The 27,412-nt window shown below is 38.3% G+C and overlaps 1 protein-coding gene across 1 annotated transcript; it reads left to right on the top strand.

Moving 5' to 3' along the window:
• Positions 1 to 2,363: 2,363 nt before the first annotated feature.
• On the top strand, positions 2,364 to 27,062 carry sh3glb1 (SH3 domain GRB2 like, endophilin B1). Its single transcript, NM_001016072.2, is given in 9 exon segments — positions 2,364 to 2,508; positions 7,163 to 7,304; positions 10,135 to 10,263; positions 15,535 to 15,668; positions 16,638 to 16,730; positions 22,899 to 22,988; positions 24,397 to 24,497; positions 25,221 to 25,446; positions 26,339 to 27,062. Coding segments are annotated over 9 exon segments (1,086 nt in total). The 5' UTR covers positions 2,364 to 2,445; the 3' UTR covers positions 26,447 to 27,062.
• The last annotated feature ends 350 nt before the right edge of the window (positions 27,063 to 27,412 follow it).

Genomic DNA, 27,412 nt, shown 5'->3' with positions numbered 1-27,412 from the left:
GGAGATACAGTGATCAATCCATTTGTCTGTTTGTAACAATTTGAACAGGTAAGTAACATCACTATACATTAATTAGCCTTGTAGCACCACAACCCACTTGCATTTTTTTGCTTCAGTAGAGTTAAATTACATAGAAGTATGGATTGCCCTCTTGCAGGTTAATTAACCCCAAACCCTCTTTATTAACTGGTGGACTAATTTCTTTAAAATTGTATTTTTTGGATTTTTTTTTACCTATAAAATGTCAAAACGTGGAGAATCAGCCTGCAAGACCTGGTTGTATTGGCCTTTCCCAAGGTAATTACACCAGACTAGGAGGTAAAAAATATGACTAAAGGTAAATATTTCCGTTTCCTATGTTTGTGTGTTTGCAGCTATGTTTGCCAGATCAGTACCACTTCTGCTATAATTTAATTAAAGCTGACAGAATTTATCAAAGAGTAAAAAGGCCATACTTACCAAAGCATTTCAAACATTTTACAAGCTATAAATGGCAAGTGGCAAAATTATAAGCCCTAGGTATGAAGATGTGCATTTCTAATTACTCCTGATTTTACACTACCCATCACCATTACTGAAATCAGCAGACCATTACAATGTTTCATGTGGTGTAAATTATAAAGGTGTGTATTTTGATGCTCTAGAAATTTACTCCATTATTTTATTTAGGTTGTCTGCTCTAGACTGCAGGGACCTAATGCTTCCAGTGTCTCTTAGGAGAACTACACCAAAAGCACCCCTCATCTGCCTCACCTCTCCCTCCCCGCACAGTTTATTATATAGAAAGGTGCCGCTACTTGAAAACCTGAGATAAAAGTGCAGAGCAGCTCAGCAGAGTTTCCAGGTGCTATCTTCTATCCATTCCAATCCTCTTCAAGTCTCTTTGCCAAATGGAGCCTACAGAGCATACACAGTTGGTGCTAGTCAGGAATCTGCTTCAAATGGGCATGCACCTGCGGGCTCTGTGTCAGCAATGAGATCCAAAGAGGTTTGGATTGGACAGAAGATGGCGCATGGGAGCTCCCCTGAGCCACTCTATTTTTCTTGTAAATGCCTTGGCTGGCATTTGGCACTGGCTAGGCCTAAAGGTGGCCATACATGCACCGATAATATCATACGAAACCTCGTTTCGTACGATATTCGGTGCGTGTATGGTATGTCGGCGAGTCGACCGATATCGCAGGAAGCTGCTGATATCGTCCGACTCGCCAATCGGACCAGTTTGAAAATTTTGATCGGGCGCCATAGAAGGCGCCTGACCAAAATCTCCCTTCAGCGCTGAATCGGCAGGAGGTAGAAATCCTATTGTTTCTACCTCCTTACCTGCCGATTCAGCCCTGAATGGTGTGTGGCGGATCTTATGATGGTCGCACGAAACATCGTCAGATCGCCATGTGTATGGCCAGCTTTAAGGTGGCCATACACGGGCCGATTCTAGCTGCTTTAGACCAATTCGGCAGCTTATCGGCCCATGTAGGGGCACTAACGACGGGCCTGCCTAACATCTGGCCTGAAAACAGCCAGATCTCGATTGGACAGGTTTAAAAATTAAGTCGGATCGGGGACCACATCGGCCGAATTACCAAATTAGCCCAATACTGGGAGGAGATCTGCTCAGTTGGCTACCTCGCCGATTGAGCGGATCTTTGCATGTATGGCCACCTTAAAAGAGGATGAAAAGAGATAAATGCTGAGCATGAGATAATGAAGAGTAAATTGTTTATTTCAAAAACAGTAGATATTTTTTCATTGATTATACATTGAAAATTTCTTATTTCAGTATGAGGAAAGCTTACATTACATTTTCATGATAGCTCCCCTTTAAAACAAGTGGTTTGAAAGGCACAAAATGAATTGCTTACAGAATCTAAATGGATTTTGCTCCTTACTAACGTAAAGCATGTGCTAATGGAATATTTTTCTACGAAAACTGACGCAACACGGCCGCTGACTTCTAAAGCAGCATATAGCTCTCACACTGCCACGCATGAGAAAATGATCACTTATAAACCCCCACATGCTGGTAATATATCTTACGCTGCATAGAACATGAATGCATCTAGCAGCAGAAACAGTACGTTCTTCTATAGCCACAGCTTCCGTTTAATCAAGATAAGGAACCTCGTAAGACAACGCCCTTTACTTTTTGCCTTGACTTCATCAAACGCCTTACAGAATTGACCAACACAAACACTTCCGGTCAGTGTATGCACTCATGATCACGTGACATCCTTCTGCCGGAAGTGGGGCAAGGATAAGCCAGCAGGAAGACTTCGCATCTCTATGGTGACGTTAGGATTTTACTATTTCCGGTCCCAGACTGAGAAGTTGGCGTTGGAAACGCCCCTGGAAGTGTGACAGTGTGGAGTACCGGGCGGAGTTTTCCTTTTCTTGCTTGTGTTTAGGTTCATCAGCCCCTGTGCCCAGCGGGGGGTTTCCATCGCCATGGATTTTAATGTAAAGAAATTAGCAGCGGACGCCGGCACTTTCCTGAGTCGCGCAGTACAGGTGTGGGCTTTTATATGTAAAGATGTTTGGTAAGGCTGTGAAAGGGTGGGGGTGGCAGGGGCTCATGGAATATGGGAAGTAGATACAACTTACACGGAACACTGGGAGTTGTAGTTCTGGGAATTCGTCTGTACAGAAATTTCCTAGTCGGCGGTTCTCTACTGTTTTTATGAATAGAAGTTCGTATCATCCAGTGACACTGGTAATTCCCATATTGTGGGGCAGTGGATTGCTGCTCCCCCTACTGGGCAGTGAGCACCATTGCTCCTACTGTCACTGATTGTATAACATCCAGGAGCACGTCAGGTTCCGAAAAAAGTGATGGCTTCTCCCCCCCTCCTCACTTGGGATCTAACTGAACTAGCTGGGGGGTTGTGGAATTGAATTCAACAAGTTGGCTAAACCCTGGAATTGAGTGTAACTAGCTAGATTGACTGAACTTCACCCAGAGTTGTTCCTCATGCTTTAGGGGGTTCCCACAGGATACTGGGCCTAATGGCAAAATATCTGAGGGCCCCTAGACTTTGGGAATCAGACATTTTTCATGAAAGTGCATATCAGTCAGTGAACCACAGGCCCCCCTATACTTTCTGGGCCTCCAACAGTGATAGGGTCTGCTTCCTGTATTCACCCCTTCCTCTCTATTTAGATTCATCTGTTTGCTTCCTTTCTATGTGTTATTTGTGACTTAATGGCCTTTGGCTCTTCAGCTGTTAGTGGGTACCGGGTTGTACTAACAACAGCTGGAAGTGTTAGCAGCTCAGATACAAGGTGTGTCTCTCTCTCTGTTCCTTTACTCTTCCTGTTACTTACCCCCTTTCCTACCTACAGTAGCTGTTTTGGGGAGCCCTGGGCATGCATGAAGCATTTCTAGGGATGCCACTGAATCTAGGAATCAGTTTGGGATTTAGCCTTTTTTGGCAGAATTTGGCTGAATCGACGCTCCTTACCAATCTGAATCCTTAAAATCACATGACTTTTTGTCATGTAAACACAGAACTTGAAAATTTTTCGCAGTGTGTGGCGACTTTTAACCCTTCTGTAGCCTTATTTGCTTATGCAAATTAGGGTTTGGTATTTGGCCAAATCTCTCAGTGCATCCCTAATCATTTCTGCTTGGGTTGGTTAATTATCATTGATGGTATTTGTGTAAATGACTTGTGACTTGTGTAAATTATTTGCAAAAACAGAAGCTAGGTTGGATGATGACATATGCAGATACTGTATATATGTATTGTTTATGTATATCATCATCTTACACAGTATTTTATAGAATATATTTAGATGAGGATTTGATTGATCCAACTAAATATTGGGTCAGTGCAATTTGCTCAGTATCTGACCACTGCTCTGCTCCAAATAGTGATGAGTATGTGGGTATATTGGTGGATTAAAGAATCTAGCACTATTTAGGTGGCTTAACTTTGCTTAGGAAGATGCAGTAAATTCTTTTTTTATTTTTTGCTCTAGCTTCTGGGCACATCGACCTATGCTGAGGTGTGATAATGTAAATTTTTAAAGGCGAGTGCTTTATAGTTAAAAAGGGTAACATCCTGGTTGATAGCTTGGCAGTTTGTGTGTTTTGAAGACTTTGCAATTGTGCCTTTCGCTTACTTTTTGGCCTGCTTCCTAAAGGCCTTTTTGAAATGGATTTTTGTTACACACAGAAAGGATGACAGTAGAGTCCATATTGTCTTGCTGTCCCATTAAACTGTGGGCATGGATATTGCATTTCTGTATATTTTTGTGTAACCGGTACAGTATATAGTATACTTGGTCGCATACAGAAACCCATAGTGAAGTCTTAAATAACATTTTGGACTGCACACACTTGGTGATAAATTATGGACATACAAAAGCTTCTTGTAACTGGCTACAAATAGGTTTTATTGTTTCCTATATGGGCAACCATGTATGACAAACTGTCATTAAGCCCATTCTTGCAGTATTTGATCTTGTTGCTATTAAACATGCAGGCAAAGACTGCATCACTGTGCCAAAGGGGTCCTCACCCTAGGGAATTTTCAAACCTGCTTGTTAGAGATCTGTCCAGTTTTTGGACAGATATTTGGGGTGTTCCTATACAATATGGCAGTAAGCTGCTGAGTTGGCAGATTTTGTTCACTACTGTATGGCAGCTTTAGCATCCTTTCCCTTGACCCAGGCCTGTGCCGAAACAATGGGGTGATTCTGACTATTGACCTTTGATATCTGCTTTCTGATATCTAACTGTATTGCTGGTGCTATGTATCTGGCTTAATGCTTTATTTAATTCTATGTGTAAGGAATGCTGTACTAATTAAAATTATAATTGTAAAACATATAACACCTCTGTGTGTTCATTTAAAGTGAGGGCGTGTAGAGTGTATTTTTGATATTTATCGTCTTTAGCATCCTTGTCTGTTTCACCCTCATGCCTCATGTATTATTTGCAGCACTTTTTCCTCCAGTAGTGTTAGCCAGATCCCATTTAAGTACTGTAAAGCTGGCCATACACGCACCGATAATATCGTACGAAACCCCGTATGGCAAGTCGGTGAGTCGACTGATATAGCAGGAGGCTGCTGATATCGTTCGACTCGCCGATCGGCCAGGTTAAAAGATTTTGATCGGGCGCCATAGAAGGCGCCTGATCAAAATCTGCCGTCATGGCTGAATCGGCAGAAGCAGGTAGAAATCCTATTGTTTTTACCTCCTTATCTGCCGTTTCAGCCCTGAACGGTTAGTGGCCGATTGTACGATCTTTCGTGCGACCGATGTGTGTGGCCACCTTAAAGGAAAAAGAAAGGTAAAGTCACTTGGGGGTGCCAAAATGTTAGGCACCCCCAAGTGACTTTAACCGCCTACCTTTTACCCCGGGCTGGTGCCGCTGTCAGGAGAAAACAGCACCAGCCCGGGGTAGCTGCTGGCGCTTCCTCCTTCCGGCTTCGCTGCGCGCGCATGCGCAGTATAAGTGAAAAGCCGAACTTAAACATTTAAGTCGGCTTTTTCGCTCTACTGTGCATGCCCGGCCACCGGCAGTTTAGGAAGTGGAAGGCGGAAGGAGGAAGTGCTGCGCTCCAGGTACCCCGGGCTGGTGCTATTTTCTCCTAACAGGGGCACCAGCCCGGGGTACAAGGTAAGCGGTTAAAGTCACTTGGGGGTGCCTAACATTTTGGCACCCCCAAGTGACTTTGCCTTTCCTTCCCCTTTAAGTTACTTACTGCAAGCTGTCATATAACTTAGTGTTAGGGAAGCCACAGTCATTCCAAGCAGAGGAGCAGTAAATGTTTATAAACCAGTCAGATAAAGGTTATTTGATCCTACTTTGTCTTGAGGGACAGAAGCTATAATCCTGGGATTATGTCTAAAATGCTTGTCATAAAACAGGATAAGGCTTCTGTTCTTTGTCAGAAGGAAATAGCAAAAGCCAGGTGAGTACCAGGAGACAGATTCCTCCATGCAAGAATATTATTTTGTTTTTAGGTAAATCTAATTGTTTTTTTTTATTCTGGCTACAGTATTCTTCTTGGCTGCCACAGTTGTATTTTGGATACAGTTGCAGTGATTTTGTCTTTGTTACAAAGTCAAGTGTTGAGCAGGTGAAACTTTATTTCAGTATTCTCACTGGAAAAATTCACAAAGACAGAATGGCATGGGTTCTTGCTCACATATATAAACTGTATATACTGATACCTGTACTAAACTAACTTTAGATCTTAAAACCACGTTAGCCTTGGATATTATACTTGTTCAAGAATTCATTTAAACCACTCTTAAGGGCATTAATAGAATCTGCCTTTACAACATCACCCGACAGGTCATTCCACAGCCTCACTGCCCTCAGCGCAAAGAACCACCTACAATGCTTTAACTGAAAGTTTGTTCCTCTAGTGTAAAGGTGTGACCTCTTGAATTAAAACGGCAGGCATAGGCGCCGTCTGATTGGGGGCTGCATTAAGTTGCCGATGTTGTCCCCGATCCGGCGGAAAATCAAACCCGCCCTTATCGGGATCTTGCCAATTTTTGGACAGATGTCAGTCAGGTGCCCATACAAGGGAAGATAATCTGCCGAGTTGGCCTAAAGGACTTGAATCGGCATCTGAAATCAGCCACCTTTAGGGTTACCTTACCAGGGGTATGTTTTACCTTTGTGAAATTATTTTAAATGTGATTAATTGCGTCTGCTTGGGTGTCAGAGTAGAATATTTTCTGTTACACAGAAACTTACTTGTATGTATAACTTTATTTATAAAGCGCCACAAGGGTACGCAGTGCTGTACAATCTTACAGTATACACAATTACACACAGGGAGGACAAGTGTTGTAATAAATAAATACAATAAATATATATATATAAATACACAGGGAATAAGTGTCATGTGGTATGAGACACAGTAGGAAAGAGGTCCCTGCCCCATAGAGCTTACAATCTAAGTGACTTGCATTTTAAGTAGCAGCTGGAAGTCACTGAATGGTAAGCAATGAAAAAGGCATACACATTACTAACGTGCACAACCTGATTACTTAGAACAGCTGCACTAAAGAAATCCAAGTGCCTTTTATATATTTATTTCTACTGCCATTTAACCAATGAAATGTATTTTATTGTTCTACTTGTGAAGATGTCCAATGTTTTTGTTTTTTGTTTGTTTTTTTTTCTTCCACTGAACAGTTTACAGAAGAAAAATTTGGCCAGGCAGAGAAGACTGAACTTGATGCTCACCTGGAAAATCTTCTCAGCAAAGCAGAATGCACAAAGGTTTGGACTGAGAAGATCATGAAGCAGACAGAGGTGCTGTTGCAACCAAATCCAAGTAAGATTACCCCCCACATCAGAATGTCCCCCTAAGCAGAATGGCTTACTTGTAAAAGTAGAAGAAAGGAAATGTCAAGTCCATTTACAAATATGTAAAATTAAAACTCAATACTCAATAACAAATAGAATACATTTTTTTTTATATGTTGTACATCCTGGGACTCATTCATGTCTCCCTTTGCATTTTCATGCATTAGTATGCCACAGCATTTTAAAGTGTTAGCTGCACTTATTCTATACATTTTTTAAGGGTTTTTAGCTGTCTGTATGATGTCGCACCGAGGACAAGCCAGCTAATGGATGCTGGAAATATGGGAGGAGCCAACACAGAGGCCTGGGCAGGAAGCAAACATAATAACATTTAAACCAAATTATTTTAAAGAAAAACCTCAAAAAACTATAAGAAAAAATGAAGTAAATTTAAAGAGCAAGGAAACTCCCCCAGTAGAACTTGAGTAAAAGATCGTCCCTTAGCGAAATGCTATATTAGTTACTTACAAAACCCCCTATGTTTCCTGCAGCAGTCCTGAGAAGTTTGCTTTTCATCTCTGCAGTAGTTCTACTGGGATAATGTTTTCTCTTTAGAACGCTTGATGAGTGCATATGGGCTATTTAAAATGCATCCTAACACATGGCCAATTGTTTGTTTATCTTAGGGTTTCCTTGTCCTTTGAAGTAAATTTGAACAGTGGGTGTGTGCTGTATTTAGAAAGACATAACGGACAGTTATTGCCTAAAATAGTTTACCAAAAAGATGTCAGACAGTTGTTACTAAAACAAGGGTTAAAGCTGAGATATAGATAAAAAGATAATTTATTTCCCTTTCCGTGTCAAACAGAAAATCCCTTTACCAGAAACAATCAAGGGCTGTAGCATTGTTGGAAAGGGAAGTCATTGCAGAAGTCAATGACCATAAAGTGTCTGGCCTTGGAAGATGCCATACAAGGAATAACAGGAACAGTCTCTTAAAGGGGATCTGTATGTTTTGGCCAAAGACTTAACGGAGTTAATTTATTATACAGTATATGAGATATCAAATAATCCAATCAGAATTAATCATATATCATTAAGTATATTCCTTTTTTATCTTTATACATAATTTTATCATGTTTTTTTTGTGTTTCCTCCACAGAATAAGCAAAGAATGTCTGTAATATATATAGACATATAAGTGAATAGACACTGCTATGAACTTTATTCCCACGATTGTAACCTAGCATGTATGATTTAACTATATGGTCTTTTCTAAGCACAATTAAGCTGGCACATTTTACTACTTGGTGACCTGAATAATAACGTTATTTTCATTTCACCTGTACCTGGAGATGTCACCTGTAATTGTGTTCCACAACCTATAGTTGGTCGTAAACCTTAAGATCCACTCATTTGGTGAGTTTGCAAAATGAGCAAATATCGCCACTTTGTGGTGCCTGATAGTGGGCTGATCTGATTGTTTGGCTTAGTGCCAAATGATAGCACTATAGTCACCTGTATAGTCACAGGACTTCGTCAACTAGCTGAAATGGTCATCTCCCCAGTGGGATTTTTAAACCTGTCCAATAAATATCTGGTTGATTTTGGCCAGACACCTACTGGATAGGACACATACATGGGCAGATAAGCTCGAAAGGGGCAGAATCAGCAGCTAAACTCTGCCTCTGTATGGCCAGCTTTAGTTTATAGCTGTTTGTGTTTGGGGAGAGCCTCAATAGAGGAAAATAAATTGTTCCTGTGAATGTGTTTTTTTTTTATTCATCAGCAGCCTGATTTCTAGGAAATGGCGGGTCATTTGTTTGCTTTTCATCATTTTAACATGATGTTGGGGTGGTGAAATCATTATTTGCTCTAGACTTCCTCTGGCTTTCCATTTTCCTTAGTAGAGCTCCTTTGACTTCTTATAAACAGTTTCTTTTCAAAGTAGGTCATATATTTATCTGATAACAGTCGTCATCCTGTGACTGAATCCCTTTTCCTTCCTCTCCTTGTTCAGCTAGACTCCATTGTGGTTTCAGTGTTTTATATTGAAAGTTACTTTTTTTTTTTTTTTTAAATCTAGCTTGCTTCAACCTCTTTGCTATTGCTTTTATAAGGAAAATAATGGTGCTCTTAACTCTTTTAAACCACGTTTTGTCAGACTATGGATTCTCTTCTTGTAGTGGATATTCCACCAACGGTAAAGGGTGCCAAATTTTTACCCCCCCCATCCTAGTGATTGAAATCACTTATATATTAGCTGCTGGCTCATCTATTCTTTATAAAATCATCCGTCATATGAAACATTCCTACAGAGTGTGGCTTAGCTATGTTTTTCTTTGCTCCCAGGTAACCTTCGTACCAAATTAAGTTATGTACATGTACAGTACTGTAAGCTCAGCTCTGCTTAAGTTCTGTAGTGCACATGAGCCAGCCTAGCAAGGCATACTTAAGAGTAGTAAAAAAACATGGTGGCACAGAGCTTGGCAGGAAAGTAATTCTCTGCACTAGAAGTGGTACAAAGAGGCATATGGTTAAGAGGGAAGAAAAAATGGCCAATCAGCACTGGCGTAATGCTAACTCCCATGCTCTGGATAATTGGCTTCATTTTTACTGAATGATCAACATAAATAAGATAATCAAATTAGGAAACTTTTCTAGGGAGTTCTAATTTTAAAATCTAAAGTTAATTACATTTAGTGTTAATAAGTGGCCAGTTGCATTTCCCTCTATGAAAACAAGCCTTCTTTCACAAGAATGGGTTTATTTTTGAGAATTAAATAATGTCAATTTGCCTCTAGCTTTCTGTCTTGTGACTGATATCTGATTTCTTTCCTGTTTGCCTGTTTCTCAAGATGCCCGGATAGAAGAATTTGTGTATGAAAAACTTGACCGAAAAGCACCAAGCCGCTTGAATACCGAAGAGCAATTGGCTCAGTACATGACTGATGCTGGTAATGAGTTTGGCCCTGGCACAGCATATGGTAAGTAAAACTTGAGAAGGCAGGTAATTGTATCAGCAATATTTATCAGGAAACTTAAGCATGTGTTTTACTGCCTTGTTTTGACCAGAGAGAACCTGCAGGCAATGTGTTCCAAGTAACAACAGTTAGTCAATCAGGGACCACTGTGCCTTGATGGACAGCACCAGCCTATGGCTAGAGCTGTACATCATACATGTAAGCTTGGCAGCAGCAGGAGTTCCCAATGCTATATAGTATTTACATCCTGAACACTTTATAGAAATAAATGGGGAAAAATATTCCTGGGTGCAGGAAAAAAGCTACAGCTGACAAATTTAGTAAATTACTGAAGCATCTAATCTTGCAAAAGATATGTAATGTTTTTCTGCATGACTGGTGTGTTACAGGAATTCTTTTTATAGTTTACATTGCATATAGGCTTTCTCACTAATGTCAGCAATAATAGCACTGGGCTTTCCTTATCTGCCCACCAACAGCACAGGAGATGAGCAATAATGTAGAGCTGATCCAGATTAGGGACGTATTTGGCAACCTATTAATGAGTGGCCCTATATAGGTGACATTTGCTACAATGTTTCAGCAGTTAAAGGAGAACTAAATCGTAAAAATGAATATGGCTAGAAATGCCATATTTTATATACTTAACTGACTGCACTAGCCAAAAGTTTCAGCATCTCTATAATAGTAATGATATAGGTCTTTACAGTTGTCACAGGAGTTCGCTATCTTGGTTTCTGTCACAACTGTCCAGGACAGTGCACATGCTCAGCGCTGCTCTGAGCAGCTGTTGGGAAGCTGAGCTTAGGGGCCTTTGCAAATTATCAAGCAGAAAATGAGGCTGGCCTGTCATATAAGCTGATGCTACAGGGCTGATTATTCAATTCTGATGCTAATTACACTGGTTTCAAAGCTGCCATGTAATGTGAATGTAAATTAATTCCTAATCAGCCTTATATTGTGACATTTCGGTCCCTAAGCTCAGTAAGTGACGGCAGCACAGAGCTTGTGCAGTGAATCAGCAGAAAAGAAGATGGGCAGTTACTGGGGGCATCTTTAGTGGCACAGTTCTTCCCTGCTAAAGGGCTATGATTGCCTTGGGCTGGTACAGAAGGCCAAAACCTAATGTACAACTTTTCTAGCCTATTTCTTTAGTTAAGCTTTAGTTTTCCTTTAAAAAAAGCTGTGTAGAGAATAGAAATAGCCAGAAAGATCATGTTTACACTAACAATAATATAAATTAGTTACTGACACCTTCAAATATTTTGAATATTCATTTAGGTTTTTGCAGGTTGCCTGTAAGTTGTATGAATTTATCTCTGATTATTATAGAGTTTTCTGCCTGAGTTAAGAGCTTTTATCTTTTAAATAATAGGAAATTCTTGGGAATATTGTCTAGCCCATATAACAAATAATGAGTTCTGCAGACTTTATTTCACTACTTTGGAATGACAGGTTTCATAAATTACAATCTAGCTGTTCTGTGGTGGCCCTTGGGAACGAGAAAGCAGTAATGTAATAGTAAAATAAATAGTCATTTTGACATGTAAACTGTGAAGCACAGTAATGCTGAAAACCAGAAAAAAAGAAACCTTTTACCATAGTCATAGTTCTTTCAGTTAAACATAGGAACATATATTACATGCCTTGTTCCATTTGTATGGAAGGAAAAGGTAGAAGGAAAGGTAAAAACTAAGTAAGCTTTATCAGAAAGGACTATGTAAATACAGCCTTAAGCACTCACAGAAAAGATGCACTGAGTTCTCTGTCAAAAGAAACAGGATTTATTGTGTCTTTTTTTTCCTGTGCCAGAGACACGCAGCTCTCTCATCTCTCCCCTATCCTGCTCCTCCCCCCTCCCTCAAGAATGCTAAGAACTTCCTTCCCCACCCCGTTAGGAATGTGTGATCTGAGCCAATCAGCAGGAAGCTTCCTCATAGTCTTACAAACTGAGCTTGTACACCGGTCTTGGTACAGGAGCGAGGCATTATGGGAACTTTCTTTATAGAGCTCAGCATTTTTTTTTTCATATGAGGCTTCTGATCATCTTTCCTTCTCCTTTAAATGCTATCTGTGGATGTTCTCCCATCCTTAAGAAGTGTGTGTGTGTGTGTGTGCGTGTATATATATATATATATATATATCCAAAAAAGACCAGCAACACCGAGTTATGTTCCAAAAACAATCAATTGTGTATTAAAAACGCATGAACAGCCAACGACCTTGAGAAAGGTCCCGATGGGGACCGAAACGTAACGTTGGCTGTTCATGCGTTTTTAATACACAATTGATTGTTTTTGGAACATAACTCGGTGTTGCTGGTCTTTTTTGGATATTTAAATCATTTACCTTGCACCCGAGCTAAGAGCTGAAGCAGAGTGCCTAATTTTGTAAATATTTACTCCTGGCAGGCTCAATGGAAGGGTCTTCCAAATATCCAATTTATTAGTCAGGGCTTGCATTATCGGATCAAGATTTAATTGAGTATGTGTGCGGAGGTCTTTCTATATAATGACACCCAGGTATTTTAAGCTTTTAACCACCAATTTTTGAGGTGAGTCTACTGAGAGGGGGATCTATGGTGAAGCTATTGATTTACTCTCATTTACCTTATACTATGCCTCAAAGCATGTCACTGTTTATAGTATGGCCTTCAGCGACTGTTCAAGATTGGCAAGATATAGCAGCATATTGTCTGTGTAGAGTGACATCTCAGTGCCTGCATTTAGCCTCAGCCCTTCTATTTGGTGATTTACTGGGATTTGAATTGCTAGAGGCTCTATGGCCAGCGCAAATAAAAGGGTTGAGAGGGGGCAACCCTGATGTGTGCCCCTCCCAAGGTAGATGAGCCCATTTACAAAAACTTTTGCCTCTGGTTGTGCATATAGTGCTTGCACCCACACTATTAACTGGTGCCCCAGATTATAAGTAATAGTACCTCCCAAAGATATTGCCACTAGACAGTATCAAAGGCTTTGGCAGTCTCCTCTGCGAAAGCTGTTTACTTGCTGATCCATGTATGTGGTTGGTTTGTTATGTGTGTGTACTACTCCTATTAAATATCTTGATTGAAAGATTTCCCTTTTTTGCTTGTGGATTCACAAGGTGCACATTATTTTTTATTTTTACCAGGCACTGGCAGGGGTGGTTTACCATTAAGTTAAATTTTAGTATGTTCTAGAATGGCCCATTCTAAACAACTTTTTCATTGGTCCTCATTATTTGTTTTTTACACTTTATGAATGATATTCCTTATTCTTCTAACTCTTTGCGGCTTTCAAATGGGGGTCACTGACCCCAGCAGCCAAAAAAATATTGGTCTGTGAGGCTTCTGTTTTATTATTATTGTTCCTTATTATTTCTGCACTTTATTTTCTATTCAGGTCTTCTCCTATTCATATACCAATCTTTCTCCCTAGTTGTTAAGGTAATTAGGAGCCTAGCAACAAATTGTCTCAGAATATTACCGTCTACATCATAGTAAAAGTTAACTCAAAGGTGAACAGCGGCCCCTTTAAAGGAGAAAGTTTCAGCTTCTCCATTGCAGCAATGATCAAGGCCTACAAACTTGTCACATGCTCAGTGTGCTCTGGGTAGCTGTTGAGAAGCTAAGTTAAGTGGTCATGACAAATTATCAAGCAGAAAATGAGGTTGGCCTGTCTTATAAGCTGAGGCTACAGGAATGATTATTAAATTCTGATGATAATTGCACTGGGCTCAGAGCTGCCATGTAGGAATTATCTGTATTAAGTACTAATCGGCTTTATATTCTGACATTTATATTTTATATATACAGTATATTGCGAGTCGGTCCCTAAGCTCAGTAAGTGACAGCAGCACAGAGCATGTGCAGGGAATCAGCAGAAAAGAGCATGGGGAGCTACTGGGGGCATCTTTGGAGGCACAGATCTTCCCTGCTAAAGGGCATTGGTTGCCTTGGGCTGGTACAGAAGCCTAAAATATAATGTACATCATTTCTGCCCTACTTCTAGGTAGGCTTTAGTTCTCTTTTAAAATTATTAGAATAATACTATAAATGAATACAAAATTCCTCAGCACTGTTACAGAGAACATAAACAGTATTAAAGGCAAAAACTAAGCAGTTATAAATAATGCTAATGTCTCTAAATTGACACAGTATGTCTAAGGGCCCTGCCTATAAGTTATTTTGTTCTTTGGGTCTTAAAAACAGGAATACAAACTTTGAGAAATAAGGGCTCTTTTGCATCTGTGCAAAGACTATAATTTACCTAAAAAGTGGTTCCCAACTTTAACTGAAGTGAAGGCTGTCAACTCCAGTGAAATGATACACTGTAGAATATGTGCTGTAAATTCTTTTTAATAATATACAGTTAATATAAAAGACCTTTCCTGAGGGACCAGCTTTAAACAAACTAAAAAAAGAGAGCCTGGGGTATATAGGTAAATCTGCAAGCTTTTCATGTAAAACTGCTGAATCAGCCAATAAATTGTACCACTTAAAGGCAGTAAATCCTACCCTATTGTGGCTTATGAATAACTACCAATTCCAGAATTAACTTGTTTACACCGTTCTATCTATGGAAAAATATATTCAATTTTAAAGTCTATGTAACATATCAAAATATTTTTTGTGCCTGTAACGTTGCTAAGTAAAGCAGAGTTGGAAGTAAAAAAAAACCCATTAAAGGGGTCACCATACAAAATTACATTTCAAGGACATTTTTATGAGTTTGTGGATTACTTTCTATTAAATATCAAGTGCAATGCTTCAGTAGATAAGTTTTTTCAGATTATCTAGTATGCTAAACTTTGTTTTTTCCTTCATTAGATGAGTTACCCATATTTTGTTCTAGTTGTGTATTTTGTGAACAGAATGCCTAAATCAAACAAGGTCAGAAGCATTCAAGCGACTGCAGCTTTCTGCACAAAGGACAGAAGGTTACATTACAGACTACAATAAGAGTATCCTCTATAAAATTGCACACTGGTACATGTTTCTATGAGTATTGTTTTTTTGCGATGCTGGTTAAAACCTATTCTGTGATTATAGATGGCAACATTAGGCAATCCAAGCAACTGAAAAGGAAGTTACTGCTTGGAAATCTCTGAGACAATGCAACTTGAAATCAGTGTTTTTCTATTGTATCTCTGTAAATGAAAAATTTTGTAAATAGACTGCTGAAGCAAAATAAGTTTAATTAATATGTTTATAGATTTGTACCCTGAAGGAAAAGACTGTAAGTTTTTTAATAATGCAGTAGCTGTGTTAATAAAACAATTGCTATTTTACAGGAAATGCTCTCATTAAATGTGGAGAAACACAAAAAAGAATAGGAGTGGCTCACAGAGAACTTGTTCAGACCGCAGCTATAAACTTCCTTACTCCACTGAGAAATTTTATTGAAGGAGATTTTAAAACAATGTCTGTAAGTAATACACATTCGACTCTATAAGACTTAAGACCGCCATTAAAGTTGTAGGTGTTCCTTCCTACAGTGTAAACACTAACAAAACCCTCAACAATTGTTGCTACATAATGTTGTGGCTACAACTAAAAACTGCAAAGGGTTTGTGTAAGCACTCCAAGGCTAACTTTAACTTAAAACAACAAATATGGAGGGTAGAAAATTTAGTACTGTACATTATAGTATTATGTAAGATGAAGAAGTCTTAGTCTTCCCAATGTGAATGCTTGGGGTTGACTGTCAAGCCACTGAATCTTTAGAGAACTGCTATCATAAGTTATTTACCCGTAAACCTTTGAGTGTCGCAAGTAGCTCTTAAGGGCAGTGGCAATAAATCTTCACTATTGCGGCCAACTACCATCCCATCAGCGATGGACGTTCTTGCCGGTGGGATGGCATGTTGGAGAGATTAGTCACCTGCAATAGTGAAGATTTATTGCAGGCGACTAATCTCCCCGTTTGCCACTACCCTTAGCCATGGTCATGTACTGCCATATAAACAAACAGCAGGAATAGAACAAATGTGCAATCAATTGTGATGGTACTATGGTCTTCTTATTTGGTTACTTGTGGCTCTAAATTTTATAACACTCTATAGCAAAACTTAAATAACGCACCCCAGAGATAGATTTTTTATGTTTTGCTGCAGTTGGGGCAAGCTTTTTGTGGCATGACATGTCCCAAAAAACATATTCTATATGGGCAGCCTAGACAATGTGTTTTGTAATCCTATCCAAGACATTTACCAGGTAAATATTTTATAATATTAACCAGGGATATATGTGTAACAGAATCCCATAGTGTCATTTGCTGTGCATAAATGGTAAAGCAGCTGCAGCTCTTAAATATGGTTTAAATCATTATACTTGTTAGGTCTTTGTGCTCGAATTAAAATTATATTTACTCTATATTTTACATGTTCCTTATTAGAAAGAAAAGAAACTCTTGCAGAACAAAAGGTTGGATTTGGATGCAGCTAAGACACGACTGAAGAAAGCCAGAGTTACAGAAGCCAGAGCCGCAGTAAGTAGATTCTTGACAAATGAGTGGAAAAATACCACGTTGCTCTTTTCTTTGTGGTTGAGTACACCAAAAAGCTGACCCTGACAAAATGTACTTTTGTGCTAAACAACTGGAATATCCCGGATTATAGCCCCAGCCCTTTAGTGAGCTTTGAACAAGAATAATGGGAAAGGTAAACATTTAGTTTAGCAGTAACTATATATTTATATTTGTATTTTAACTATTTGTTATTCTATAAGCACACCGATCCTGTGTTTTCCCTTTATATTTATCTAGTGACTGTTGCATTACTTTCCATAACTACATGCAGATTTTACAGTCACCATTTATGGTATTTCCTCCCAAAGTCTGCAACAAGTCTTTTTCATTTGCCATAGTCTTTATGCAATAAGCAGCTTTGCTTCTATCCTATTGACTAGAGGCATGTAATGTCACAGTTGGAGAAAAAAGCCATAAAGATCAGGCATATTACATTTACACAAAAGGATTTTAAAAGGTTTTGCTCTTATTATGGAAGCAGTTATCTCTGTTGGGTACTCTGATGTCTTAGGGATGGTTAGAAGAAAAAAACATTTTATTGGAACAAAAGGGAAGGCATTTATTTATTGGGCATATTTGTTTTCTTCCATTTGAACACAGTTATATAATAGATTTCTTTTATAATAAAATTAAGGACCACATTTATAGATACCTGGCCAAATAGAACCTATTGGGAGGAAGATAAAAAGAAATACACAGAAACAAAGAATCTTTTTAACACTTTATTACATGACCTTGCAAGATTACACCACACGGCAAATAAATATTATAGATGGGGAAATAAATCGGGATGTCTACTAGCAAAAATCGTTAAATAGAAAACAACAAATTCTTTCATTACGAAATTAAAGACAAAAAATAGTCAAAGAACTGGAGACATTGTAAAAACTACAATGCAACACAGGATCATTCCTCAGATGGAGGACCCATCTCTCTACTCAATCAAGACCTAAAAATACTAACAAAGATTATGGCAGACTAAAAAATATTTTACCCCATATACTTACCACACAACAAGTAGGTTTCCTGAAACAACGACATCCAGTCCAAGCCATTCAGAAAACAATAGCGACCATATATCAAGGCAACCTATAAGAGAAAACAAGGCATATTAATCAATCTGGATGCGGATAAAGCGTTCCACAGGATATCTTATAGACATCTCTGTAGACTCTTAAAATATCAACATTTCGGTATACAAGTGTTGAATCTTTTTAGAGACTAATATATAGAATCACACATCTATATTACAGCCAATGGACTAAACTCAGAAAAATTCACAATAAAGCGAGGATTCAGACAAGGATGCCTGCTTTTTAACATGACAGTAGACCCATTAATAAGACAATTGTTACTAGAGGAGAAATTTCAAGGAATATAATTGGGCAAACAGACACAAAAATTAATTGCGTTCACTGACGACATTCTTCCTTTTTTTTAAAAAAATCTCAAAACAGAACTACCAATAATTTTGAAAACAATAATAATATAAGATTTCAGTACTATAGCAGGCTTTCAAATAAACTTAGGACAATTAGAAGCTCTTCGACTCATACACACTAGCCCCACAGAATGGAATATTCCATTTCCATTCATAAAAGCAGAATCACATATCAAATATTTCGTGATAATACTACCCCAACACCATAAAAACCTATACAAGTTGAACATTAGACACTCCATTGACCAAATAGAACAAGAAATGCAAAAATGGCTTAATACCAACTTAACTTTCCTAGGCAGAATTCATCTGATAAAAATGGTATTCTTATGAAAGTCACTATACAAAATCCAAGTGTTACCATACTGAATTTTACCTAAAGACTGTAAAAGATTAACAAAGTCAATGCGAATCTTTATATGGAACAAAAAAAGCCCCAGAATTAGTATTTTTAATTTACAACAAACACTAGGAGGTGTTAACCTTTCAAACATAGCTGAATATAACGAAGCAGCAATTCTACGCTATGCAGGAGACTGGTTACATCATAGAAATGTCTATACGACAATAGCAATAGACAAAATCTCAACATTTTTCAATCCCAATGTTTTTCTTCCCTTTTACAGTTATCTGTGTAAACTAAAAGTGAAATTAACCATGTTAGTAAGTTTATGACCACTCATTTGTTTAGATAGCACATATTTTTGTTGCACAAAACAATTCTCTGCATATTGTTGATACATATGAGGCTTTCTACCTTTTGCTACACAGTGGAACTTGAATTGTAAGTTTCTGATGTAGCAGGTTATAACTGAGTAACAGAACAGTGTCAATTTAGGAAAAGGTTATTTTGGGTTCATGGGATCTGAATTACTGGAAAGTATAACATTTGACGTATAACACTGAGTAAGTTTTTATAACATGAGTGTGCAGTAACCAATGGAAATCATTCAACTGGTAGCTTTGGACAGACTGCTACAAGGTAGAAAATGAAAACAAACATCTGACAGTTGTTATGGGCAACTGGGCTAGAAAATTGTAGCATCTATGTTAAAATCATGCTCTATGTTCTGGGCTAAATTTTGTGCATATTCACAGATTCTTTTTTTCTTTGTTGTATGTGTGCGATTAAGCAACTAAGTGTAACCCAGCCTGAAGGAGATAACAACTTTATGGTAAATTTGTCTTACATGATGAGCGTGTTGCACATAAAATGGCTGAAGGTTTGTTGGCCTATATTGTAACTGAAGTATATGTTGTGTTTTCTCTTGCCTTGTGAACCTGTAACCACTTAGTTACTATCACAAATGTAGCTAATAACAATGAAATGATATATGTACAAATATTTATATAGTGATAGCATAAATATTGTTTTTGCATGATACACAGCAAGAGAACTCACAGAATGGATGTAAAGATGAAGTAGAATCTCCTTAGTTACCATTGTATGTGCTGTAGTTGTTTGTAGTGTGCATGCTGGCTCCAGGGGTGCAACTACAGAGGAAGCAGACCCTGCGGTTGCAGGGGGGGGCCAGTAGGGCACCAATTATTAAGCAATTTTTATAAATTCTGGTAGAATGGGTCAACTTACCAATGTTTTGGGGCCCTAAATTAAATTTGCTGTGGGGCCCAATAACATCTAGTTACTCCACTGGCTGGCTCAATGCTGAACATATTATAAATGCTATTGTTTTTACATTTTATCTCAGGTTAGTGAAATAAAACTAAGGGGCATATTTACTTATATTCAGGAAGAATTCTTGATGTGGTTTCAGATTTCTCTGCAATTTGCTATTTGCGAAGATATTTTCCTAGCTGAACACGAAAAATATTCTTCCCCAATTTAAACTTTTCCCATAGACGTCTACTATAAGATGGTGAATGCATTTGTTCATGGCATAAGCCTTTTTTAACCTATAGCAAAAAAGTTGCAAGTAAATTAGCATCAAAATAATGCTTCAAAATGAAATTTATGTTGACTGTATAACGGAAGTTCTTGTTTGGGGCAGGATATACTTTTGCACTTTTTAGTTATATTGGTAAATTAAAAAAAATTAAAAGTTTGATTTTCACAAATTTGGGTAAATTTGCTCCTAAGTGCCAGTTGCTACAGATCATTAGTGTGAAGACACATGGAGCTACTAGTAGCAGCTACTTGTCGTCTGTCTCTACATGTGTTTTAGCAGATTCTCAATTCTCAACATTGTCTATGACTGTATTTTCTGGCACATAGTAGCTGTGAAAAAAGTAGCGGCTATTAGTAGCTCTGTGTGTCTTCACCTTTAAAGATTTTTGTTCACACTTGAAACTGTGCGTGGGCAATTCAGCTCTTGAAAAATTCAATAATCCAGTCTGACTGACATGACTACAGGCATTATTTGATGTGCATTTGATAAACATATGGAATTGGGTGTAAATAGAATTTATTTTACAGTAAGTTAGAGCTGCATGGGTTGTTTTGTTCACCCTAACTAAGAAAATGCCAACAACGTTTGAGTTGATAGTGTGAACATCTATATAGAATATTGCTTTACCTAACTTGTGAAACTGATTAGAACAACCAAATTATTCCTAAATAATTATCTTATATTCAGCATATGTATTTTCTTTCAATGCTAATCAGATGTGGACAGAGGAAGTTACAAAAGTGAGTACTATTAAACTGAACAAACAATTTATCAGTTTACTTTTTATCCAATTGTGAGAAGTATATTTAATATCCAGGGGCTTACTGTGTTCAACTGGACACCACAGTGCCTTTTGGGAAAATGTCATAGAATATATAGTGACATTTTTTGCTGCCTACTTCTCTTACCTGGGCCCAGATTTCAACCTTTAGTCATACAGCTGCTACAATCCAAATTTCATTAGCGTGATGTCCTGAATTCTTATGAAAAGTAGGTGTACACATGTTGTAACTCGTGGATCATATAGGAGCAACTGGGAACATCCAGCAGTCTTTATTGTTAATTACAGTTAATTAAAACAGAAAATATTCTATATAATTGCTTTTCATTTACCTACACTGTTTCCTTGGAGTCTACACATAAGATGTTTGATTAGGAAGTCAATGGCAGCCCTCATTAAGCACTAATGAATAGAGAAAAAATGCAAATAATGAAGTTTCCTAGAACAGAACAACCTATAAGCATGATTTATTACTATTTAATGAAAAGTAAAATGAATATAACCCATACTTGACAACAAGATACATATACTTATCCTGTCCAGTGCAGGCTCCCTCTGTTATTGATGCTCTTTTACATACTGCACCACTTGATTTTGTCTCTTCATAACCTTCTGCTCATTAGTTGTACTTCTGTACTGGCGACATGTCTGGTAACAAGCAAAAACCTCTCAAAATGGATACAATAACTACCTTCTGCTATAATGTAGAATGCAATTTCAGAGTACCTGTGCCAGGGTGCCAAACAGGGGGACTCAATGTGCACTGGCAACATGGAATAAAGGGCTGATATGAAAGGAATTTTACAAAAAGGATGTTGTGACAGATGTGGATTCCAAGCTAAAATCCAAAGCTTTTCATTGCTATTGGGTAGTAATGCAACAATGATCCTCCATCCTTTTCATTACTAGAGTCTTTATCTGTGACCAGAAGACATTACATGCCATAGCCATTATCTCTTTAAAAGAGTTCTCCCATTTTTCCTTGGTTGCTGCAGTTACAGCAGTGTTTCACAGGCAGTGAGCTTTCGCTACATTTTTATAAAAATAGTTTTTAGTAGTATGTTGCCATTTTAAGAATTAAGGGCCTCCTCCTGGGATCATAGGATTCACAGTGCACACAAACAAGCCGAGGCACACATACATGCAAAGCCACATGAGCAAATGAATGGACAGTTCTGCATTTTGCTCCCACACTACTTCCTGTTACAGTTAGAGCTGCGTTGTTTCTGGTCATGTGATCTCTGAGGGAGCACACAGCCCATCACTAAATGGTGGATCAAGGGAAAGGATGTAAAAGGGCAATATTTACTGATAAATATATATTCCAGTTTGACAACATTCTTTAATAGGTTACTGAAAATAATATAAACTATCTGTTAGTTAAGAATTCATTCTGGGGTATAGTTTTCCTTTAAGATTTAACTGCGGAAGTTGGTTTTTAACAAAATGGTTCTCCCAAGAGAGTTGTTGGTGTCTTATAAGAGACTGAAAGTCAGTTGGTCCTCAGAACCCTGTTCTGATTTTAATGTTTCATATATTATTTGTGTGTGTATATATTGATGCAAATATACTTTTTATGTGTCAGAATCAGTAAGCAGTATTTATAATAGACAAATATATGGCAGTTGTGAGATAAATCACTTTAAATTGAAAACCCATATATTTATTGAGCAGAGCATAGTGCTGATCATTCCAGGAGTGAATGAGAAGGTGGCTTGATAGTTAAGTCGAGTAATTCACTACCCTGTGTCAGGGAAACCCCTTTTTTCACAAGCTCCGTGGTACTGTACTTACTGCCAGTGAAACTGACGTGGTCAGATTACAAGTGATTCAGAGAAGCACAGTCATGTAAAGCAGCCTGTATGGGTCGTTGATTTTAAAGAGGCTTCCCGCCAATGCAGATAGTGGAACTATGTAATCATGAAGTATTGCCAGTAACTAAATGTCTTTTCATGTGCGCTCATTAGAACTGTTTTTTGGTTTTTTTTTGTCTCTCCAAGGCTGAACAGGAACTTCGAATAACGCAAAGTGAGTTTGACCGTCAGGCCGAGATTACACGACTTCTGCTCGAAGGAATAAGTAGTACACATGTAAGAATGTCTGCATATCTAATTTAAATGGGAAGATTGACTTAATATATTCTGTGTTCAGATTACCACCATCTGATATATTACTTCAATTAAATGGATATGCAGAGATGCAATCCCTTGCTATATGAAATGGACTTTATTCACATTATTTGTAATTTATTGTGAAGCAACTAAACAAAAACATTGCAACTTTCCAGAAGTTTGATGAGATGTAACTAAATTGGGCACTTATTGGGCCTATAGCACTCCATTGAAACGATTTAATGAAATGGATAATTCTCATTGATTTTTCATTTCAAATGTCGTGTGATAATAATCTCTAAAATGTCCCTAAAAGCTGTAAATGCAAAATAGGATTTCCATCTGTTTCACAAAACCCATTCGGTGAAAGCATTTTCTCATCAGCAGTTTCTCTCTATACAGTATTTTAATTTTTCATATTTTGCTACATTCCTTAAGCTATCAGCAGATGATAACTCTTTCCATCCCATAGGATAAAACTACAGCATTTATTCAGGAAGTAATAGTTGCGAATTACAATAAATTAAAAGTACCAAAAGCATCCTAGCCATAAAGCAATTATTAACGTTGTCCTTACATGAAACAAAGCTGACCATTCTGTCATGGGAAAACATCAGTTAATAGAGCGTGCCAACAGAATCCTGCATTAAAATTCATTTTTCAAAAACCCAAACAGATTTTTCTAATTTTAAATTAAAAAATTTCACATGGAACTAGCCATATTTTTCATTTCCCAGGGTGCCACAGCCATGTGACCTGCGCTCTGATAAATTTCAATCACACTTTACTGCTGAGCTGCAAGTTGGAGTGATATCACCCCCTCTTTTCTCCCAGCAGCTAATCAGCAAAACAATGGGAAGCTAGAAAGATAGCAGCTCCCAGTAGACATCAAAATAGCACCCAATTGTAAGAAATCCAAGTCCAGCTGGATCCAGTCCAAGTCCATTGTTTCTCCTACTCCCAGTTACATGGGAGTAGGAGAAACAATGGGTTACCTGAAAGCAGTTCTAATGTGTAGCGCTGGCTCCTTCTGAAAGCTCAGAATCAGGCACAATGCACTGAGATGGCGCCTACACACCAATATTACAACTAATATTGGCAAAGGGTATGCCATTTTAGGAGATCTTTCGCGCAACAGGATTTTCTACCCTGTCCGACAGATAACAAAACTGTCTGACTGATGTCTATCTGTAGGCCAGTCCATGTGGAAGCTACTGACTTGGTCTTGAAGGTTGAGTTGGCAGATTTTATCTACCCAGGTATTGCCATCTTTAGTCACAAGAGTGGTAGTGATAAGAAAGCTTGTCTGCACTAGAACAAAAATAAATAAATAAATTGTACAGTTGTTTTTCTCTTTGCAATGAATAAATCAAATGCTTCCATATAGGCACACCATCTTCGCTGTTTGAATGACTTCGTGGAAGCCCAGATGACATATTTTGCACAATCGTATCAATACATGCTGGATCTCCAGAAGCAGCTCGGCAGGTAATAAAAGTATGAGATGCGAAAAAAAATCTCTATTTACAGGTAATACTTATGAAAGCTTAAAGGAATAATGCATACAGCCTTTCCAGTGGCATATTGTGTTGCTGCTTGCTCAGTTCAAAATGCTTATTGGCGAGCATCCAGTTCAGCTTCATTTGAGCAAAACGATGACATAGTTAGTGCATGGGCAGCCAGTTCAGTTATGCATAACTGAGAAGTTCTTACGTGTTCCCTAACAAGGGAGTGCCAGAATGACATGCCATCACTCACACCTCACAGCCATTCAGCTCAATTGCACACTGACACTAGGGGGAAACATTCTTAGCTTTTATGAATGTCACAGGTCATTTCACCAGTTTGTGCAAAGTAACCTGACAGATTACCTTAAAAGTAGGCTATAATTGATCTTGATCTGTCAACAGTAGTAGTTGGTCTTGCTCCCAGCCTCTAAGGAAGCAGTTTATTACTGGTTTTTTAATTTGAAAAGAACTTGTATTATACAGCTTTTTATGTGTTGTTGACTGGTACCCTTTAAAACCAAATTGTTGCATTTTATGATACAGTATTCACTCCCAATGTTGTGACATAAACACCATAGCCAGTGCTAACCAATAACTCAGTCAGTGGTAGTGTTAAAGCCAAATACCTCTGGTCATTACCTGCTTAAAGAGATGGCTGATGGCATTAAACCTGGTAATAACAGTGACTGTTTCTGTTTCACAGTTTTCCATCAACTTTTGTGTCCAACAATAACCAGTCAACCTTAACCCCAATGCAAAGTGTTTCGGTACCCTCGGTCTCCGCCTCAGCTCAGGCACCTTCTGCAAAAAGTTCCTTGGTTACATCCGGTTTCACTGAACTGAAAGCATCCAATGGCAGCAGGAAGGCTAGAGTTCTCTATGATTATGATGCAGCAAACAGCAGTGAATTGTCGCTTCTTGCAGATGAGGTAGGAATTCCTCATCAGAGCAAAGAGTTTTCACTGCTCTGGTCAGCCAAGCTTCCCAGTTAGCACTCCTTTATTTCAAACACTAATGAAAACACTGCAATGCTGTTTATTATGAAAAATGTGTAACATTTAAAACAGTCAGATTATTTAGATATAATATTTACTGCAGGGTGGTTATGTAAGTGCTGTGAGTTTGTGTGTTAGATCAAAAGGGAAACAAAACTATATTTCAGCTGTTCTGAAAAACCTCTACTGCTTACTGGAATAGATCTCCTTTGAATCCACTTTTAATATAATGTAGACAGTGATATTCTGCGGAAACTTTCAGTTGGTCTTCATTTATAATTTTTTGTGAATTATTTAGCTATCCGGTTGCTAGGGTGTAATTTACTTTAGCAGCCGGGCAGTGGTTTGAATGAGAGACTGGAATATGAATAGAAGAGTGTCTGAAGCGAAAGGTAAGCAATACAAAGTAACACAAATACAATTATAGTCTCACAGAGTAACAGTTTGGCTGCCAGGGTTACCATCCCCATCTGGAAGCTCAAAATGTAAGAGAAGCAAGCGATTAATTAAAAACCTATAAAAAAATGTAGACCAATTGAAGGACATTCTGTAAAATACTAAAGATGGTTATACGTAGGCCAACCCATGCAATGCTCTGACGAGAGTCATTATTCTGGACAGGCTCAGATGGTAGGCCATAGGCAGCACGGCCAGAATTGACTGAATGTTGCATATGTTGTAACATAACCCTGTTAGTGTATTTAGTGCAGAATGACCAGGCTTGTATTGGCTATTTTATTAAAGTACAAATATCTACACAAGAACTGACTATGCACACAGTGAGATTACTGTTACTTAAGACTGTACATTTTTTATTTTTTTCTAGGTTATAACTGTATACAGCATGCCTGGAATGGATTCTGACTGGCTGATGGGTGAAAGAGGGCATCAAAAAGGCAAAGTGCCAATTACGTACCTAGAGCTGCTAAACTGATTGACTGAACTTCCTCAAGTGCCGAATACAGTTAAAAAAAAAAGAGAAATCCATATTTATATGCAGTTAACATGATATAAAGCAGATGTGTCTTCCATGTAAAGTGTCTTATGCAAATTTCAACCTTATTCAAGTGGCTACTGCCTTTACTGCCAGCTTTCATGCATGGAGTGCACACCTTCATAACTTATCAATTAGGAGCTTTTACTTTCTGTATCAAGGATGTGTTTTTAAATATTTTTTCTATTTACTTATGATCATGACTAACATTGAGTGTTCAAATCCCTTTTGGCACTTAGGGATTAGCTCATGGTTCATTTTGGGTTAAGAGGAGGGCACAATTTTCTACGCTGTATGGTTGGTGACAAATGGTTTTCTAGCAGTTTTTTTTTGTACAACAGAATGTACTGATTGGTGCCAACCCTCATTTTTGGCTATGAGCAATGTACCGTATGCAGAGGGTATACGGTACTGCCAAATGTACAGAAGCCCTAAGTAAGTTAGAAATGAGCCTGGCCTCCATATTTGTCATAAAGCTCCCCAACCTTTTACTCTCCCTAAATGTTCATTGCATAACAAAACTGCCAACACACTCCTTCATGCCCACTTCTATAAAGGTATAAGCACCAGTGGTGTAACTACCTACAGCAGACACCACAGCCAAGGGGAACCTGGACAGTCTATAAGGGTCTGCTGTATGATTCAGCTTTCCATTGCTGTCTGCCAGAAGTGGTAAGTGGGGATAGATTTTGTGACTGAGAACACCCTGTCCCAAAAATGTGTTTTATGCGGGTGGGCATGGTTACATAACCTTATGTCATGCACTAATACAGTCATCATTCTTATTTGTTTGTACTATGATTAATACAATACCTATTCACCTTTAAAGTTACTCTATATGTATGTCGGGAAGACAGCTGGATTGTACAAGCCTCACTCTTTTTATATGAAGAATCTCAAACTATA

Source organism: Xenopus tropicalis, chromosome 4 (genome assembly GCF_000004195.4).
Source record: "Xenopus tropicalis strain Nigerian chromosome 4, UCB_Xtro_10.0, whole genome shotgun sequence".
In the NCBI taxonomy this organism is placed as follows: domain Eukaryota; kingdom Metazoa; phylum Chordata; class Amphibia; order Anura; family Pipidae; genus Xenopus; species Xenopus tropicalis.
Note: the sequence above shows the minus strand (reverse complement) of the source record. Positions and strands in the feature narration are given on the sequence as shown.